Source organism: Oncorhynchus kisutch, linkage group LG24 (genome assembly GCF_002021735.2).
Source record: "Oncorhynchus kisutch isolate 150728-3 linkage group LG24, Okis_V2, whole genome shotgun sequence".
In the NCBI taxonomy this organism is placed as follows: domain Eukaryota; kingdom Metazoa; phylum Chordata; class Actinopteri; order Salmoniformes; family Salmonidae; genus Oncorhynchus; species Oncorhynchus kisutch.
The window spans coordinates 38486876-38508066 of NC_034197.2; the positions used below are offsets into that span (position 1 = coordinate 38486876).

The window sequence follows — 21191 nt, forward strand, 5'->3', positions numbered from 1 at the left end:
TCCGCCCAAGCAAGTCTCTTCTTATTGGTGTCCTTTAGTAGTGGTTTCTTTGCAGCAATTCGACCATGAAGGCCTGGTTCATGCAGTCTCCTCTGAACAGTTGATGTTGAAATGTGTCTGTCATTTGAACTCTGTGAAGCATTTATTTGGGCTGCAATTTACGAGGTGCAGTTTACTCTAATGAACTTATCCTCTGCAGCAGAGGTAACTCTGTGTCTTCCTTTTCTTGTGGCAGTCCTCAGGAGAGCCAGTTTCATCACAGCGCTTGATGGTTTTTGTGTATGCACTTGAGAAACGTTCAAAGTTCTTGACATTTTCCGGATTGACTGACCTTCATGTCTTAAAGCAATGATTGACTGTAGGTTATCTTTGCTTATTTGAACTGTTCTTGCCATAATATGGACTTGGTCTTTTACCAAAAAGGGCTATCTTCTTCTATACCACCCCTACCTTGTCACAACACAACTGATTGGCTCAAACGCATTAAGAAGGAAAGAAATTACAGAAATGTACTTTTAACAACACACACCTGTTAATTGAAATGCATTCCAGGTGACTACCTCATGAAGCTGGTTGAGAGAATGCCAATAGTGTGGAAAGCTGCCATTAAGGCAAAGGGTGTCTACATTGAAGAATCTCAAATATAAAATATATTTTGATTTGTTTAAACTACACAATTTTTAGTTACTACACAATTCCATATGTGCTATTTCATAGTCTTGATGTCTTCACTATTATTGTACTATGTAGAAAATTGTAAAAAAAAACATTTTAAAGTAGGTTTATCCAAACTTTTGACTAGTACTGTATATAGACTTGTGGATGCTTTGTCTGTGTGGAGCAGGTAACTAATTTGGTCAAATTGAAGAGTACAAAGAAAACTGTATACGTGATAATATTACTGTGGATTAGTATACAGTAGGGCACTGAGGAGCCCTGTTCACTATTATATATCTTCCCACTAGAGAGAGGGAGGGAGAAAGAAAGTGGAGGTAAACTGATGCTCTATTGGCCTCCAAATTGACTGCTAATGAGACACGCACCTTCTAATTAGTGCTGGGCAGAACATGAGCATTGCCACAGGGGAGTAGAATGGGGGCAGGCGGCCCCACTAGGCGAGCGGCCTGTTAGTGTCAGAGGCAGGACAAATGGGCACAGTGCCAGGACACGACTAGGTCTAAACAAAAACATACCAATATCATTATGGAGCATCTATCTCTCTCTTTCTGTCTCTCTCTCTCTCGCTCTCTCTCTCTCTCTATCTCTCTTTCTCTCTCTCTCTCTCTCTCTCTCTCTCTCTCGCTCTCTCTCTCTCTCTCTGTCTCTCTTTCTGTCTCTCTCTGTCTCTGTCTCTGTCTCTGTCTCTCTCTCTCTCTCTCTCTCTGTCTCTCTCTCTGTCTCTCTCTCTCTCTCTGTCTCTCTCTCTGTCTCTCTCTCTCTTCCTCTCTCTTCCTCTCTCTCTCTCTCTCTCTCTCTCTCTCTCTCTGTCTCTATCTCTCTCTGTCTCTGTCTCTGTCTCTCTCTCTCTCTTCCTCTCTCTCTCTCCCTCTCACAACACAACTCTGTGGTGAGTGACTCACTGATGTGTATCTGTCTCTCTCTGTCTCTCTCACTCTCTGTCTGTCTCTCTCTCTCTTCCTCTCTCTTCCTCTCTCTCTCTTCCTCTCTCTCACTCACTCACTCTCTGTCTCTCTGTCTCTCTGTCTCTCTCTCTCTCTCTCTCTCTCTCTCTCTCTCTCTCTCTCTCTCTCTGTCTCTGTCTCTCTCTCTCTTTCTCTCTCTCTGTCTCTATCTCTCTCTGTCTCTGTCTCTGTCTCTCTCTCGCTCTTCCTCTTCCTCTCTCTTCCTCTCTCTCTCTTCCTCTCTCTCACTCTCTGTCTCTCTCTCTGTCTCTATCTCTCTCTGTCTCTGTCTCTCTCTCTCTTCCTCTCTCTCTCTCCCTCTCTCAACACAACTCTGTGGTGAGTGACTCACTGATGTGTATCTGTGGGTCTGTTCATATGTGATCATCTATTCCAATATGTCTGTGGGTTCACACAAGTCTGTATACTATGCATATGGATCCTGCCTCTGCACTGCTGTCTCTTTGGGGTTTTATGCATTTTTGATTGATTGATTGAATTCCCACCCTTACCTTTACTGCTGAAGTAGCTCTTGCGCATGGTGTCCAGGTGTTTGGGCCGGTCATCCATGGTGAAGTAGCGGTGGTGGTGCTCCGGGGTGACGACGGGGTGACGGAGGAGGAGGAGGTCGCGAGGCCCCTTCACCTGTTCTGCCTTCAGGGCGATGGCCTGCTCCAGAAGCCCCAGGTTGCCCCGGGTCATATCATACATCTCTGACTCATCTGTCCACCTCTGAGACAAACTGTCATCTTCTTCCTCCTCATCACCATCTTCTTCATCGTAGTCCCTACCCGAATCCTCTGAACGCACCTCGATGATGTCAGAGGCTGCTGAAGCCTTATGGGAGGTGTAGTGCTGTAAGGGGCTGACTCTGTGGGGGTTGTAGTTCTCCAGTGGGCTGGTCCTGTGGGGGTTGTAGTTCTCTAGGTGGCTGGTCCTGTGGGAGATGTAATCCTCTGTAGTCCTGGCCCTGTGCTCTTCTCTCTCCCTCTGTGTGGCTGGTCCCTGAGCTGCTGCAGTGATGGTGGTGGGCAGGAAGACAGGGTGCACTCTCACGTCCACCTCCTCAATGTCATCTTCATCCTCCTCCTCCTCCTCCTCCTCTTCCTCTAGTATCTCATGTGGCTGGTGCTTTGCTTCCCTTCTCTCCTCTTCATACTCTTCCTCCTCTTCATCTTCCTCAGCCTTGTCCTGCTGCTGGTGGATGTCTCCAGTGAAGTATGGGTGGTCAAAGGTTCTCTGTGTCACAGCCTCTCTAGCCTCCTCAATCTCATCTTCCTCCTCCTCCTCCTCTTCCTCCTCCACCCTATCTACAACAGAAGGTTCTTCACTTACTTTAACACTTCCCTCCTCCTCCTCCTCCTCCTCCTCATCTTCCTCTTCCTCATCTTCCTCTTCCTCCTCCTCTTCCTCCTCTCCCTCCTCCTCCTCCTCTTTCTCTGCAGGTTGCTGCTCCTCCTCTTCCTCCTCCTGTCCCTCCTCCTCTTCCTCCTGCGCCTCTGAGTGTTCCACTACCACAACGGAGTGCTTCACAGCTGTGACATCTTCCTCTGTCTCCATGGTAACGGGCTCGTGTGAGGTGGTCTCTGTGGTGTCGGGGACCCCGCCCAGGTGGAGTAGAGAGTTGGCTAGGATCTGATGGTAGCTGGAGTAGTCCTCACTCTTAGGCCATTCCCCCTCTTCAGCTTTGCAAGCTGTTTTACTAGATACCGGCTCAATGATCATACATTCCTCTGTGGGACAGACAAGGGAGATATCAGTGAGTTCAACAGAGAGAACAGTGTGACACTAACTGGTCGTCATTACCATCAGCAGCACTGTCATGAGCATCATCCTCTCTGTCATCCATTCTCTCCTGTACATTATCAGAATGACGTCATGGTTAATGATCAGTGACAGTTAATGTCATCACACAGCGTCACATAACTTCCTTCATTCTGATTCGTCGGTGGTGTGTGTTTACAGAGTACAGTTCATACCTTCATCTGCATCAGCTGCATCTGTGTTCTCCTCCTCTTCCTGATCTGTGTTCTCCCCCTCCTCTGTCTCCTTCTCCTGCCTTTCCTCCTGCTCCTCCTCGGTTTCTTCTTCGTGCTGTGGCTGTTCCTGGGTCAGCTCTTCTGTCTTCTCCTCCTTCTCGTCCTCCTCTTTCTCCTCCTCTTTGGCCTCCTCCTCTGCCTCTTCGCTGCTCCCATCACTGTCCATGCTGAAGCCCTCGTCCATGACCAGCTTTAGAGGGTGGGACTTCCTTTTAGAGGACGGCTGGTCCTGCTCTGCCTCAGCGTCTGCCAGACGTCGCTTCCTGGCCAAGGGGCAGCCCAGCACACTGCATGGGGAGAGAAGTGTTGAGGAGGGAGGGAGAAGGGAGTGTTGGGGAGAGAGAGGGTGAGAGGGAGAGGGGGAGAGAGGGGTGTTGAGGAGAGAGAGGGAGGGAGAGAGGGAGAGAGGGGTGTTGGGGAGAGAGAGAGAGAGGGAGAGAGGGAGAGAGGGGTGTTGGGGAGAGAGGGATAGGAAGAGGGGGGGGAGAGAGGGGGAGAGGTGTTGGGCGGACAGGGGTGTTGGGGGAATAGGGATAGAGAGGGAGAGAGGGGTGTTGGGCGGACAGGGGTGTTGGGGGAATAGGGATAGAGAGGGAGAGAGGGGTGTTGGGGAGAGAGGGATAGGAAGAGGGGGGGGGGGGGGGGGTTGTGAAGAGAGAGGGAGAGGAAGAGGGGGGGGAGAGAGGGGGAGAGGGGTGTTGGGGAGAGAGGGATAGGAAGAGGGGGGGGGGGGGGGGGTTGTGAAGAGAGAGGGAGAGGAAGAGGGGGGGGAGAGAGGGGGAGAGGGGTGTTGGGGAGAGAGGGATAGGAAGAGGGGGGGGGGGGGGGGGGTTGTGAAGAGAGAGGGAGAGGAAGAGGGGGGGGAGAGAGGGGGAGAGGTGTTGGGCGGACAGGGGTGTTGGGGGAATAGGGATAGAGAGGGAGAGAGGGGTGTTGGGGGGACATAGAGAAAGGGATAGAGGTGGAATGTTATAGAGAGAACCCTGAGGGGTGCATCTCCAGTAATGAGCACCAAATATATAAACTTCATGCATAACAAAACAAAATGAAACCACACAAACATTATTCAAATCATTCCAATAACAAAAACGTGAGTTAAAAATGACATGGGGATGAATAATGGAGCAATGCAGAGTGTCCTATGCCCTGAGGAGGGTGCTGTGCTCACTCAAACATTACAACCACAGCCCTCACCTAGAAAACAGAGCGAGTGGAGGGAATCTGTAAACCCAGTTCATCAGAAAATTGGTTCTTGAATGAATACACATGTAAATAAAGACAATTTGTCTGATTCTTTCCAATAAGCTGTAGTCACAACCCAGTGAGCGGCCCAGGGTCTACAGGGGCCCTCTGGGTAAGACAGAGTGTCAAACAGGGACATATCAGGACTGTTCTGAGACCCAGGAGAGCTGGGATCTGGAGGATAAAGGCTGAGGGCTGGGGGCTGGGAGCTGAGGGCTAAGGGTGGGGGCTGGGGGTGGGGGCTGGGGGTGGGGGCTGAGGGCTGGGGTCTGAGGGCTGGGGGCTGGGAGCTGGGGGCTGAGGGCTGGGGGCTAAGGGCTGAGGGCTGGGGGCTGAGGGCTGGGGGCTAAGGGCTAAGGGCTGAGGGCTGGGGGCTAAGGGCTGGGGGCTGGGGGCTAAGGGCTGAGGGATGGGGGCTGAGGGCTGTGGGCTAAGGGCTGGGGGCTGAGGGCTGAGGGCTGAGAGCTGGGGGCTGAGGGCTGGGGGCTGAGGGCTGGGGACTGAGGGATAGGGGCTGGGTGCTGGGGGTCTGAGACCTGGAGGCTAAGGGCTGAGGGCTGGGGGCTGAGGGCTGGGGGCTGAGGGCTGAGGGCTGAGGGCTGGGGGCTAAGGGCTGAGGGCTGGGGTCTGAGGGCTGGGGGCTGGGGGCTAAGGGCTGAGGGCTGGGGGCTGAGGGGGTACAGTAGGTGGGGGTTGTCTGCCCTACCTTCTGTGTCGTGAATATCTCCCACTGATGTGGCCAGAGCCATTGCATCCAGGGGTGGGGCAGCTGAATGGAGTCAAAGATACATTACAGATTTTACGCATTTTGTCCCTTGGAGAATTGAAAATAATTGAAGTGAAAGAATTAAAAGGTAGTAAAAAAATGAATAAAAATAACGATAAACAAACAAAAAACAAATTAACAAACACACACTTCCTCACACACACACACACACACACACACACACACACACACACACACACCTAGATAACACAAACACACACACACACCAGGGATGCAAACTAGAAACCTTTCGGCGTTTTGATTCCAAAATAGGTAACCTATGTGATTCGTGTAGATCACTACTGGCTGTACGCGAACTGCACATTTGGAGCAATACTGACTGTATCCAAGGCTCAGCCAATCGTTCACATAACAACAAAATGCAGCACGTGACTGAAGAGAAAAGAGACAACCCATGTGCTAGTTACAGCATCGGCGCGTGCTCTGGACAGACAGCGGGAGAGTAGGAAAGGCCGTTTGTCAGTTACAGCAACGCGTCCCCTGAACGATAACGGAGAGGTCGGCGAGAAGCCTGACCACGGAGACCGGGGGTTGAAAATGTGATGAAGCAGTACTTCATGAGTTGTAGCCTGAAAAACAACTAGCATTTGGAAAGTTTGAGGTGAGGGAGAAAGTGTGGTGGAACAAGAATTGTTAACATTGTTAAGTATCTTGCTAGCTGGATCGAATTCTCTGTTAGCTAACCAGAGAAATGTTGAGCAACATTAGCCAACTTAACTGATCAAATAATTGAGTTTTTGGTGTGAAAATTAGCTGGCTAATGAAGTCAGACAGCTAGCTAGCTAACGTTACAACATCAGATGAGCTAACGTTAGTAACCTAACCAATTCACTATAGTATTAACTGGTATACGACTCCTTGCCATTCCTCAAGTTATAAAGTTAGTTGCTTACTGGACCTTGGCAATCTGTGTGAAATGTTAACTAGTTAACTAGCTAACGAACTAACTACTATCTATTAACTGATGTTTTCCTTCTACAGTATGTGGTTAATTTTCAGAATTGTTAAACAAGTGGATTCAGGGATCGAGTGTAGCTGGATTGGGCCTGGCTTAAGATGGATGCCACTATAGAGGTGAAAGGAACACAACACACTTTTCCTCTTCCTCACTTTTTCAATACAGTAGATTAAAAGGGGAATGCCAGGTGTTACTCTCTGCCTGAAAGATCAATTATGCCAACAAATGTCCACAGGCAGAAAGTGTACAACGTAATAATGTGCAGTGTAGCCCAAAGATATTACTTTTGTTGTGTTCAACTTTGACAGCAACACTTGCGTGTGTGTGTGTTTGTGTGTGTGTGTGTGTGTGAATGTTATTTTTGCACACATGTAGCCTTGTGCAATTGATCAATGTCTAATATAGTAGTCACTATAATAGAGCAAAAATAGAATGCCTGTTTGTTTCATTCTATTTATACTTTAAGATACTTTTTTCCCCCCCCAAGTGCAATATTTAAGTGTGTGTGGTCACAAGCTTTCTATTATAAAGGCTGTCATGGCTAACTGCAATATTAGTGGATTGTTTTTCCTCAAGACTTGAGTTTCATTTGCAGTAAAGTTTAGGCAAAAGGTAACATTGGATGTATTTCTTTACATGTTTTAGCTGTGAGTTCGGTTCACATGAACCACTTGTTATTTAACACACACAGACTGATCATGTAGATGATATTCTTTGTTGTTTAATTAGTTCAAACCTGTATTTCCCCCTAGCAGGGATTTATTACATGTTTCAGTGCAACTAAATAAAAGGGTCACCTTTTTGGGTCTTCACCAGTTAGCATCCCTGACACACACACACACACACCTAGATAACACACACACACACACACCTAGATAACACACACACACACACACCTAGATAACACACACACACACACCTAGATAACACACCCACACACTCACACCTAGATAACACACACACACACACATACATGCACTCTCACACTTAGATAACACACACACACACACACACCTAGAAAACACATACACACACTCACACCTAGATAGCACACACACACATACATGCACTCTCACGCTTAGATAACACACACACACACTCACACACACATAGATAATACAAACACACAATATCACACACTCACACACAAAGACATGCAGGTGGTATTAACCAAGGACAAATGTGGCACCCATCAAGCTGACCATTCCCGTTTCATGTGATAGTGATCCCGCCAGGCGTTTTGTCATTTCCTTTCAGCTACAGGGCCGCAGCGACATTTCATTCACATTGTTACGGCCCTCTTAGAACGACTAATTTCAATTCTCATTAACTTCTCTCCGCAATCGTATTTATTACTTCAATTATCCATATTATTACTTTTACTTATTAAAATGCTGCATTTGAAATGAAGATGCAAGCCTCTCCAACACGTCAAGGTTTTCTTTTGGAGTTGAGAAGTGAAGGGAGACAAATGATAAAGAGTGAAACACTATCTGGGGAGTGCAGACGATGTTCGTCATTACTAATGAGGTTCATTAGCCCCTATACAGGTCATGCTCATTGGGGGAGGAAGAGGAGGTGGAGGAAGAAGATGAAGGCTAAGGGTTTCTGTTTCACTTCAGTATGTTAGAGGGGTTAAACTTTGGACCATGAAGTAAATGATGGACGATATTGATAGCGTCATCTGACAGAGAAAAAAAAATCCACTGAGTGATTATGGGTATTCTGATCATTCTTATCCCTGGGGACAAGTCTTCTGTATTACTGCTCTGAATGACTGACATGTCCTTTATTTTTGTCAGAAATGTGCAATACGACAAACAAACAAAAACAAGGCTTCAGTATAATGTTTTCTGTTAGAGAGATACAAACTAGAGAGACAAGCAACATACAAGAAGACAGTCTTGTGTTTCTTACCTCAGCTCTTGTCCAACAAGCTCTATAGGAACTATAGGTGCGATAAGAGAAGAGAAATAAATGATTGTGAACACAAAGGTGAAAGAGCTTTCTGAAAGCTGCACTGCAGAAGGAACGACAATCAATACGAATCACAGGAGGCCTCTTCACAGACATATACATGACTGCATTATCAGGAGGACCCTTCACAGAAATATACATGACTGCATTATCAAGAGGCCTCTTCACAGAAATATACATGACTGCATTATCAAGAGGCAACTTCACAGAAATATACATGACTGCATTATCAGGAGGACCCTTCACAGAAATATACATGACTGCATTATAAAGAGGCCTCTTCACAGAAATATACATGACTGCATTATCAGGAGGACCCTTCACATAAATATACATGACTGCATTATCAAGAGGCAACTTCACAGAAATATACATGACTGCATTATCAAGAGGCAACTTCACAGAAATATACATGACTGCATTATCAGGAGGACCCTTCACAGAAATATACATGACTGCATTATAAAGAGGCCTCTTCACAGAAATATACATGACTGCATTATCAGGAGGACCCTTCACATAAATATACATGACTGCATTATCAAGAGGCCTTTTCACAGAAATATACATGACTGCATTATCAAGAGGCCTCTTCACAGAAATATACATGACTGCATTATCAAGAGGCAACTTCACAGAAATATATATGCCTGCATTATCAGGAGGACCCTTCACAGAAATATACATGACTGCATTATCAGGAGGACCCTTCACATAAATATACATGACTGCATTATCAAGAGGCAACTTCACAGAAATATACATGACTGCATTATCAAGAGGCAACTTCACAGAAATATACATGACTGCATTATCAGGAGGACCCTTCACAGAAATATACATGACTGCATTATAAAGAGGCCTCTTCACAGAAATATACATGACTGCATTATCAGGAGGACCCTTCACATAAATATACATGACTGCATTATCAAGAGGCCTTTTCACAGAAATATACATGACTGCATTATCAAGAGGCCTCTTCACAGAAATATACATGACTGCATTATCAAGAGGCAACTTCACAGAAATATATATGCCTGCATTATCAGGAGGACCCTTCACAGAAATATACATGACTGCATTATAAAGAGGACCCTTCACAGAAATATACATGACTGCATTATCAAGAGGCCTCTTCACAGAAATATACATGACTGCATTATCAAGAGGCAACTTCACAGAAATATACATGACTGCATTATCAGGAGGACCCTTCACAGAAATATACATGACTGCATTATAAAGAGGCCTCTTCACAGAAATATACATGACTGCATTATCAAGAGGCCTCTTCACAGAAATATACATGACTGCATTATCAGGAGGACCCTTCACAGAAATATACATGACTGCATTATCAAGAGGCCTCTTCACAGAAATATACATGACTGCATTATCAGGAGGACCCTTCACAGAAATATACATGACTGCATTATCAAGAGGCCTCTTCACAGAAATATACATGACTGCATTATCAAGAGGCAACTTCACAGAAATATACATGACTGCATTATTAGGAGGACCCTTCACAGAAATATACATGACTGCATTATAAAGAGGCCTCTTCACAGAAATATACATGACTGCATTATCAAGAGGCCTCTTCACAGAAATATACATGACTGCATTATCAGGAGGACCCTACACAGAAATATACACGACTGCATTATCAAGAGGCCTCTACACAGAAATATACATGACTGCATTATCAAGATCCCTCTTCACAGAAATATACATGACTGCATTATCGGGAGGACCCTTCACAGAAATATACATGACTGCATTATAAAGAGGACCCTTCACAGAAATATACATGACTGCATTATCAAGAGGCCTCTTCACAGAAATATACATGACTGCATTATCCACAGGCCTCTTCACAGAAATATACATGACTGCATTATCAAGAGGCCTCTTCACAGAAATATACATGGCTGCATTATCAGGAGGACCCTTCACAGAAATATACACGACTGCATTAGCAAGAGGCCTCTTCACAGAAATATACATGACTGCATTATCAAGAGGACAATTCACAGAAATATACATGACTGCATTATCAAGAGGCCTCTTCACATAAATATACATGACTGCATTATCAAGAATCCTCTTCACAGAAATATACATGCCTGCATTATCAAGAGGCCTCTTCACAGAAATATACATGACTGCATTATCAGGAGGACCCTTCACAGAAATATACATGACTGCATTATCAAGAGGACCCTTCACAGAAATATACATGACTGCATTATAAAGAGGCCTCTTCACAGAAATATACATGACTGCATTATCAAGAGGCCTCTTCACAGAAATATACATGACTGCATTATCAGGAGGACCCTTCACAGAAATATACATGACTGCATTATCAAGAGGCCTCTTCACAGAAATATACATGACTGCATTATCAGGAGGACCCTTCACAGAAATATACATGACTGCATTATCAAGAGGCCTCTTCACAGAAATATACATGACTGCATTATCAAGAGGCAACTTCACAGAAATATACATGACTGCATTATTAGGAGGACCCTTCACAGAAATATACATGACTGCATTATAAAGAGGCCTCTTCACAGAAATATACATGACTGCATTATCAAGAGGCCTCTTCACAGAAATATACATGACTGCATTATCAGGAGGACCCTACACAGAAATATACACGACTGCATTATCAAGAGGCCTCTACACAGAAATATACATGACAGCATTATCAAGATCCCTCTTCACAGAAATATACATGACTGCATTATCGGGAGGACCCTTCACAGAAATATACATGACTGCATTATAAAGAGGACCCTTCACAGAAATATACATGACTGCATTATCAAGAGGCCTCTTCACAGAAATATACATGACTGCATTATCCACAGGCCTCTTCACAGAAATATACATGACTGCATTATCAAGAGGCCTCTTCACAGAAATATACATGGCTGCATTATCAGGAGGACCCTTCACAGAAATATACACGACTGCATTAGCAAGAGGCCTCTTCACAGAAATATACATGACTGCATTATCAAGAGGACAATTCACAGAAATATACATGACTGCATTATCAAGAGGCCTCTTCACATAAATATACATGACTGCATTATCAAGATTCCTCTTCACAGAAATATACATGCCTGCATTATCAAGAGGCCTCTTCACAGAAATATACATGACTGCATTATCAGGAGGACCCTTCACAGAAATATACATGACTGCATTATCAAGAGGACCCTTCACAGAAATATACATGACTGCATTATCAGGAGAAGAAAGAAATATCTACATACTCCTACAACAAACAGGTACACACACACACACACATCTAATAATATCTAAATAAGCCACATTTCTTGGTGCTGATCAGAACCAATTACTGTATATGAGGGGTTCAGAAAATGGAGCATGATTAATTGTAGCAGTTTAGTTATCATAATTGTGAAATTAAAAAATAAATGTCAGATATCCGTAAAAAATACTGCAATTCTTTCAGGTGAATGAATTGAATTGAAACAATGAATCATAGTCCTCAGTCAACACCACTATCAGTTTATTACTCAAGGAGGAACCAATAGGGTGTCAGCAATAGAGCAGATTGTAGGTCTCATTGTCGCTATTGGATAGAAAAACTCTGCAGAACACAGTCACAGCTCCAATTACAGATGCATTAATCTGGTGTCAGAAGGCCCAGAGTAAGAGGATACCTAAAGAGCACTCAGTCAGCATCCCTCTCTCCCCATAGTCAGGCCTATGCATTTCTCTGCAGTCAGTTTCTGTCTGTTTCATCATTCAGTACGGTGGGTATCTATCTATGAAGGAGATGGACCCCTGACTGCGTTCTGAACGCATTGTGAACCGTGCTCTCTCTCTCTCTCTCTCTCTCTCTCTCTCTCTCTCTCGGATCAGTCCACTCAGCATGAGCTGAGACCTGCCAGGTAACAATGGCTAGCGGACCAGCACTACTGGACAAGACGTATTTTTAGAGAGGAAAGCTGTGGACCTAGCACCTTTTAGGGAAATCTGATTTGTCAGTAAAATAAGAGAAAAGAGGACAAACTCCTCCTTGTGGCATGAGAACTGAACTCACCTCTGATTCCCTTGGAGCGTGTGCGTGTGCTTCGCGTGTCATCACTCTCCACACTCATCTGTCACAAAGGAAAGAGGTCACAGAGAGTCAGGACATTGCTTTTAATGGAAGAGGGAAATGAGAGAAGAATAACAACCGTTACAGACTAACACCCACTCACGAGCTACAGTTCATATTCATGTCTACTTACATGTATACAAATATAATGTAAATATAATGCAGACAACCTTTTATGATACAGTGCAACCACAATGCACTAGTTATGGACGCAAGATGAAGCCCCATGCATTCACAATTAAACACAAATACACTTATATAGACAAACAAAACCGCACAGGCAGGCATACAAATAGATTATATATTTTTTATTCTGGAAAATGCACTTCCCCCTCGCTCTCTCTCCCCCCCTCCCTCTCTCTCCCCACTCCCTCTCTCTCCCCCCTCACTCTCTCTCCCCACTCCCTCTCTCTCCCCCCTCCCTCTCTCTCCCTCTCTCTCTCCCCACTCCCTCTCTCTCCCCCCTCCCTCTCTCTTCCATATCTCCATCTCTTTTCCCATTGCTGGTTAACCTGAGACAGAAGAGTTGCTGGAGGTTAAAATAAACCTTGAGCACCAGGAAGAACATCTCTACTGTACCAATGCCCTCTTACTCAGTCCTCACACAGAGAGAGAGAGAGAGAGAGAGAGAGAGAGAGAAAGAAAGAAGAGACAGTACATGAATCACCGGAACATTAGTGAAAAGTGAAAATGAAAGACAAATAAGAAATGCAGGGAGAGAAAAGAAACAGGTGTTTGTTTTGAAATCCTCCTCCAGAATCAGCCCTCTGCAACCACAAACCTGTCCGCTTCGCCACCCAGGACACTCCCCGCCTCTCTACCGCTGTTATTTCCAGCACCTGAGTGGATTGGAATATCAAAATAAGTAATATGCAACGCCTACATACATGAGGGCATGGCTTGTAAGCAAAGGGAATGGTAATCATAACTGTGCTTCCTGACCATAGTATTTTATTTCACCTTTATTTAACTAGGTAAGTCAGTTAAGAACAAATTCTTATTTACAATAAATGGCCTACCCCGGGCCAAACCCAGACGACGCTGGGCCAATTGTGCGCCGCCCTATGTGATACAGCCCGGATTCAAACCAGGGACTGTAGTGACGCCTCTTGCACTGAGATGCAGTGCCTTAAACACGCTGCACAACTTGGGAGCCCCAAAATATAGTAGTAATATTAACAACGACAAAAACAGGACTGCTCAGAATCACTGACCCAGCGCTCCCGGTTCACCCGACTCAGGCCTTGCTTTTAAGGCACAAAAGAGCAGGTGTGAAGGCCCCCCCCCCCTCCCCCCTTCACTACTGAACCTCAGCCACACCCCGCGGTACCACCGTTCCCCATTCCCCACTCAGCAGCCAGGCAGGCACACTCTAAAGCTATCAGATGCTTTTTTTTAGACACAATGGGAACATTAGCTTTGATTACTGAACTCTGGGTCTTTTATGGCCTGTCCTCCTGCGCTCTCCCCTGTCCTCTCCCCCCTCCTCATGCGATCCCCTGTCCTCCCCCCCTCCCCTCCCCCTCGCTTCAGCATTAGCTGCTTTGTCTCAGTCAGTGGTGAAGTTGGCAGGGCCACAGTGAATTCAAACATCTCTGTCTCTTTTTTCTCGTTCTTTTTCTGTGATTGGCAAAGGCACTTCCTGCTAATAGAGCTACTTTTGAAAAGGGAGAGGAGAGAGGGGGCATAAGAAGTGTGTTGTGTTTTTTTTTAGGGGGGGGAGCCCTGTGTTCTGCGTCTCGTGCTTATCCGGAGGTACAGGTGCAGTGTGGAGCCCGGGGCCCGGCCCCAGCCCTCCCTCCTCCCCTGGCCCCTGGGCTTTTGATCAGGCACTGCTAATGTGTTCCCGTGCAACAAGCCGGCGTTGTGCCCCAAACTAAAGGGTGCAGTTTGCTCTCTGTGCTCAACTCACGGGCCTGTGTGTGGCATGAGTGGAAAGTTTTACAGGGGATCAAAAAGCCACGAGAAGCTAATGAACACAGTTTGTTTTGTCTCTTTCACTGGACAGAAAATAAATGGGGACTGTGTATTAGCCTAGCCTCTCCTTACTCTTCATGACCCATGTGACCCGGGGGGGAACAAATGAGGCAGCCCTAAAGAGATTCACTGTCTTGGCTGTGTCTTATCAATGATGAGCCTGTACACACTTCGGTTTCTCCTGTCTTGTTTTCTGCCTCTGCTTCTTCCCACGTCGATAGTCATCACATGAATCAAACGGGATTGAAAGGAGCCCCTATTGCTTTCATGTTTGCGGTAACCATAGCTACACACATTTAAATAGGTAAGCACATCTGAGTTCAGTTTTTATTTTATTTTATTCCACCTCATTAATTTTATATGAACACAAAGTCACTGAATGAATCCAGAGCGAAATGAGGCTGGCGATTCACCATATTTTCAAAGGGCTTCTTTTTTTAATGTATGTTCAAACCTATCCTTTGCCTGTGTTGTTTTTTTAAATTACATTCTTTGAATGAGAAATGTATATGGTGCCCAGATGCTCTTTTCTCCCTGCAGCGAGAGAGGAGAAGGTGTGGGTTTTACCAGAGTAGCTCAGGAAGGAGCGCTTTGCATCCCTACAGACTGTGTTACATTATCAATTATGTCCCTCTTTGTGTGCCGTACAGCCAGGAAGGCCATCTCTGCTCTGCATTCTGACAGCTATATGTAAATTGCTGGCTGGGGGCAATGACTTCACAGAGAAGGTCACCCCTCTTCCCCTGGTGCACATAAATCAGTATTTTATTCATTTTCACGTTTACAAGCGGAGAGGGAACCAGGAGAGCCGCGTTCACTAGGCAACCAGCAAGGAAGACTGACATCTCCAAAATTACCTGCGGACAGCAACTGCCAATTAGAGAGGCCCGGGTTCCTGGACCAAGCAGTCACTACTACGTGTTGAGCCCCAGCCGGGCTCATTTGAATCATTCACACCGTGGAGGAGGTACTACTAAAACCAACTGTGTTACACACTCATGAGTTGGTGTTTTATCAGACATCATCGCTCTCCATTCCTCATCTCTTTCTCTGACTCTGAGTGAAGTCTTTTCAGCACCGATTCCAATCCAGAATGAGGAAATCGGTTTGAAATGATTCACTGTTTCGATTTAAAGCATAGCTTGTAACTGCTACTCCACTTCAAGAAATCAAACCAAATCAATAAAAGCCATCCTTTCTGATGAACCCTGTCCTTCAGAGGGTAGCTAAACAGCTTTAACTAGACCCAGAGGACAACACCCCCCTCCTCTTTCTCTCCTTTTCCTTCATTCCTCCCTCCATCCCTCCGCTTTGTTACATGTCGTCTTTATTACTTGTGCACCTTTGTCCAAACAGAATTCCCTTTTTCAAAAACAATTCACCTCCAGCCCCACACTGAAACACATTGGCCAAAATGAATCATTAGATTTTTTTTATGCATTAAGACTCTCAAAACATTAAATAAATTACACCAAATCAACGACCTCCGACAAAACATAAAAGTTGTTATCTAATCAAAAGTTATTTCAATCACTCGTTACACAATGGCCCAATAAATACTAACTACAACGATCAATATACCCTAACATGGTTAACCCTCTGCATGTCTGGGCCATTTGTTGATACTATAAGTATAGTATGCACCATAAAAGGCAAGTAAACATAACAACATGGCCTGTATTATTTTGTCCCAAAAATGATTTTACCAAAGATGACCAATTCAGAAAGAATATCACTCAAGAATATCCAGAAACAAAAAGCTTTAACCTTTTTCCATTTGAACTGAGAGCTGAACTCTCTTCCTCTATGGGTCCCTCTGCCTCTCCTCTCCTTGACCTCTTACTCGGTCCACTCTTGCAAACAGCAACTCAGAGGTGACCTCTTTTATGCATGAATGAGGACTGATTGCTGACTGATACGTTTTGCACTCGTGCAGAAGAGGTTCACATTCATGGGAGTTATTTTCTATCATCTGTGACCAAATATTTTCATGTTATTTGTCATGGTTTACTAAACTTTTGTAGAGAGTTGTGTTTACTGTTTAGCAAAAAAAATGTGCTTAGCATTTGCATTGTATGTGAAAGCAATGACAAATGACTTACAGTTTAACAAAGAAGAATACGGTTATGATGGAGATCAAGTGGACCCCAGTTTCATTAAAAGTGTCTTAGCAATCAAGATAAACTGTAATATGTGTATAAATTCAGGTTAAAATACAAAGAAAAATATCCACACAGAGAGGAGCAGTCATAATAGTCATAATAGTGGGAGAGAGAGAGAGAGAGAGAGAACGAAAGAAAGAAAGAAGGGAGGGAAAGATGTTTTATTTTATGCTGATGAGGGGGAATATCGGTGAAAAATCAAAGCAGCTCAAGGACATCCTCTTGAGATGTTCTGTCTGATGCTCTAAAGTGAACTTTGTGGAAGTAAAATGCTGAGCTGAGCTGAACTGTGCTGAGCTGTGCTGAGCTGTGCTATAGGCTGGGCTGGGCAGGCAGGAGAGAGGATTTGATGTGCTGTTTGATTTGTTTGCCTGAAGTGCACTGTCCAGCACGCTTGTCGAGCAACTCCCCCCCCCCCCCCCCCTCCTCCTCCCCCCATCCTCCACCCCCCTCCCCCTTCACTCCCCCCTTGAACCTCCTCCACCCTACCTCCTCCTCCCTCTTCCACCCTCCCTCCCCCTCCTCCACCCCCCTCATCCTCCTCCACCCCCCGCTCCACCCCCCACCTTCCCTTTCCCTTTTGCTGGGCGGTGTTGAAGTGCTCAGAAATCAGAAATAAAGTGCTATGCTCTGTAACTCACTTTGATTGGTCCGCTCTGCAGTCTCTGTGCGGGCTGGCAGCGGCTGATCCTCTCGCCTCGCGTCCACCGCTGATTCAGGAGCTCACCCCGAAACTCATTTTCTGAACCAGCCAAAAGAGAGGGGGGGGGGGGGGCAATATAGGAGAAAAGAAGAAAGAGTCATTTTAAATAACAGCACAAGCAGAGAAACGAGGAGGAGGGTTGGGAGGAGGAATAGGGTAAAGAGGGTGAGGAGGAGGAGGAGGAGGGTGAGGAGAGGAGAGGAGAGGAGAGGAGGGTGATGGAGAGTGGGTGGGGGAGGTAGAGGGTGATGGATAGGAAAGGGGGAGGGGGAAGGTGATAAAGAGGAGAAGGAGGAGGGGGGGGAGAGGAGGTGGGGGTCGGTGATGGAGGCTGATGGAGAGGTGAAGGGGGAGGGTGATGGAGAGTGGGTGGGGGGGGGTTATGGAGAGGGGGTGGGGAGGGTGATGGAGAGGGGTGGGGGAGGGTGATAGAGAGGGGGTGGGGAGGGTGATGGAGAGGGGGTGGGGAGGGTGACGAAGAGGGGTGGGGGAGGGTGATGGAGAGGTGAAGGGGGAGGGTGATGGAGAGTGGGTGGGGGGGGTTATGGAGAGGTGGTGGGGAGGGTGATGGAGAGGGGTGGGGGAGGGTGATGGAGAGGGGGTGGGGAGGGTGACGGAGAGGGGTGGGGGATGGTGATGGAGAGGTGAAGGGGGACGGTGATAGAGAGGGGGTGGGGTAGGGTAGGTTGGGACGGGGTGGGGCACTCAAACATACTCCAGGCACTAAAGAAACAGAGCACACACACACGTCAGTATGCCCCCAAAGTGCCCCAGCTGGAGTCTCTGTCAGTCTGCTATTCGAATCAATCACATTTGTATTGAGCTTTTCAGTAGTTGGGTGCATATGAGCAAGGTGGGGGGAGGGGGTCAGTAAATAATGAATCATCCATAAATCAAGAGCTTTTTTCTCTTTTTTTCATCAAGGTAATAGCTATTCCATTCATCACACATTACGGAATAGAAACAAGCTAAACTATTATTGAAAAAACGGTTTCTATCCTTGCAGTTTTTGGAGCTATGACTGAAATGATTGATCCACTGTGGAACTGTCCACAGACATGTGGTTCTGAAGTGTCTTAAATGATGAGAGCAAATGATTTGAGAAAAAAATATCAAACTGTCACAGCTCACTAATGAAACCCTGACCTGCAAACATGTAAGATAATGCAAATCTGTACAAGACTACTCTTAGTGTCTTCAATGTGGCCAGAGGGTAAATAAACTAGCACCCAACCACCCTGCTCCTCGCACCAACCACCCTGCTCCTAGCATCAAATCACCCTGCTCCTAGCATCAAACCACCCTGCTCCTAGCATCAAACCACCCTGCTCTTAGCATCAAACCACCCTGCACCTAGCACCAAACCACCCTGCTTTTAGCATCAAACCACCCTGCTCCTAGCATCAAACCACCCTGCTCCTAGCATCAAACCACCCTGCTCCTAGCATCAAACCACCCTGCTCCTAGCATCAAACCACCCTGCTCTTAGCATCAAACCACCCTGCTCCTAGCACCAAACCACCCCTGCTCCTAGCACCAAACCACCCTGCTCCTAGCACCAAACCACCCTGCTCTTAGCATCAAACCACCCTGCTCCTAGCACCAAACCACCCTGCTCCTAGCACCCAACCACCCTGCTCTTAGCATCAAACCACCCTGCTCTTAGCATCAAACCACCCTGCTCCTAGCATCAAACCACCCTGCTCCTCGCATCAAACCACCCTGCTCTTAGCACCCAACCACCCTGCTCCTAGCATCAAACTCCCTGCTCCTAGCATCAAACCACCCTGCTCCTAGCATCAAACCACCCTGCATCAAACCACCCTAGCATCAAACCACCCTGCTCCTAGCATCAAACCACCCTGCTTTTAGCATCAAACCACCCTGCTCCTAGCATCAAACCACCCTGCTCTTAGCATCAAACCACCCTGCTCCTAGCACCAAACCACCATGCTTTTAGCATCAAACCACCCTGCTCTTAGCATCAAACCACCCTGCTCCTAGCACCCAACCACCCTGCTCCTAGCATCAAACCACCCTGCTCCTAGCATCAAACCACCCTGCTTTTAGCATCAAACCACCCTGCTCCTAGCATCAAACCACCCTGCTCCTAGCATCAAACCACCCTGCTTTTAGCATCAAACCACCCTGCTCCTAGCACCCAACCACCCTGCTCCTAGCATCAAACCACCCTGCTCTTAGCACCCAACCACCCTGCTCCTTACACCCTCCTGCCCTGTCTCCTCTCTCCCAATCTGGTGAATTTCCTGAGCAGTGACTGTCTGTCCTGAAGTCCCATCTGTCTCTACCCAGGCATGGGGACTGAGACCTGCAACCAGAGCTCCTACAGAGAGGGAGTGGCACAGCCTGGCACAGCCTGGCACGGCCTGGCACGGCCTGGCATGGCACAGCCCAAGTCAAACTAACTGTTCCACAACTAAAACACACTCAGACTCTTTTGTCACCTGTATCAATTTTTATTTTCTCTCCACCTCTTTCCATCTTCTCAACTTTTCAACTTCCTCCTATCTTCTCTTTCCTGAACCTCTTACCGTCTGTCTAGTTAAGTAATGAAAGCAGTGACATAACATGAGCTGTTATATAAACATATAGGAGTATCAGTCACAGCCCAGTCCACATCACATCTCAGAGATAGCAGACAAACAGCACCTATAGTCACAGCCCAGTCCACATCACATCTCAGAGATAGCAGACAAACAGCACCTATAGTCACAGCCCAGTCCACATCACATCTCAGAGATAGCAGACAAACAGCACCTATAGTCACAGCCCAGTCCACATCACATCTCAGAGATAGCAGACAAACAGCACCTATAGTCACAGCCCAGTCCACATCACATCTCAGAGATAGCAGACAAACAGCACCTATAGTCACAGCCCAGGCCACATCACATCTCAGAGATAGCAGACAAACAGCACCTATAGTCACAGCCCAGTCCACATCACATCTCAGAGATAGCAGACAAACAGCACCTATAGTCACAGCCCAGTCCACATCACATCTCAGAGATAGCAGACAAACAGCACCTATAGTCACAGCCCAGTCCACATCACATCTCAGAGATAGCAGACAAACAGCACCTATAGTCACAGCCCAGTCCACATCACATCTCAGAGATAGCAGACAAACAGCACCTATAGTCACAGCCCAGTCCACATCACATCTCAGAGATAGCAGACAAACAGCACCTATAGTCACAGCCCAGTCCACATCACATCTCAGAGATAGCAGACAAACAGCACCTATAGTCACAGCCCAGTCCACATCACATCTCAGAGATAGCAGACAAACAGCACCTATAGTCACAGCCCAGTCCACATCACATCTCAGAGATAGCAGACAAACAGCACCTATAGTCACAGCCCAGTCCACATCACATCTCAGAGATAGCAGACAAACAGCACCTATAGTCACAGCCCAGTCCACATCACATCTCAGAGATAGCAGACAAACAGCACCTATAGTCACAGCCCAGTCCACATCACATCTCAGAGATAGCAGACAAACAGCACCTATAGTCACAGCCCAGTCCACATCACATCTCAGAGA

General features: G+C 46.3%; 1 protein-coding gene across 5 annotated transcripts in view; it reads right to left on the minus strand.

Annotated features, from left to right (window-relative positions):
* Positions 1-21191, minus strand: part of LOC109869098 (myelin transcription factor 1) — a 147338-nt gene that overhangs the window by 24737 nt on the left and 101410 nt on the right. For all 5 annotated transcript variants that reach the window (XM_031803845.1, XM_031803843.1, XM_031803844.1 and 2 more), the window contains 6 exons: positions 17559-17659; positions 12722-12779; positions 8566-8596; positions 5610-5672; positions 3602-3948; positions 2135-3355 (listed from right to left, as the gene is read on the minus strand). In XM_031803845.1, coding sequence (XP_031659705.1) covers positions 2135-3355; positions 3602-3948; positions 5610-5672; positions 8566-8596; positions 12722-12779; positions 17559-17659 — 1821 coding nt within the window. The remainder of the gene's footprint in view (positions 1-2134; positions 3356-3601; positions 3949-5609; positions 5673-8565; positions 8597-12721; positions 12780-17558; positions 17660-21191) is intronic.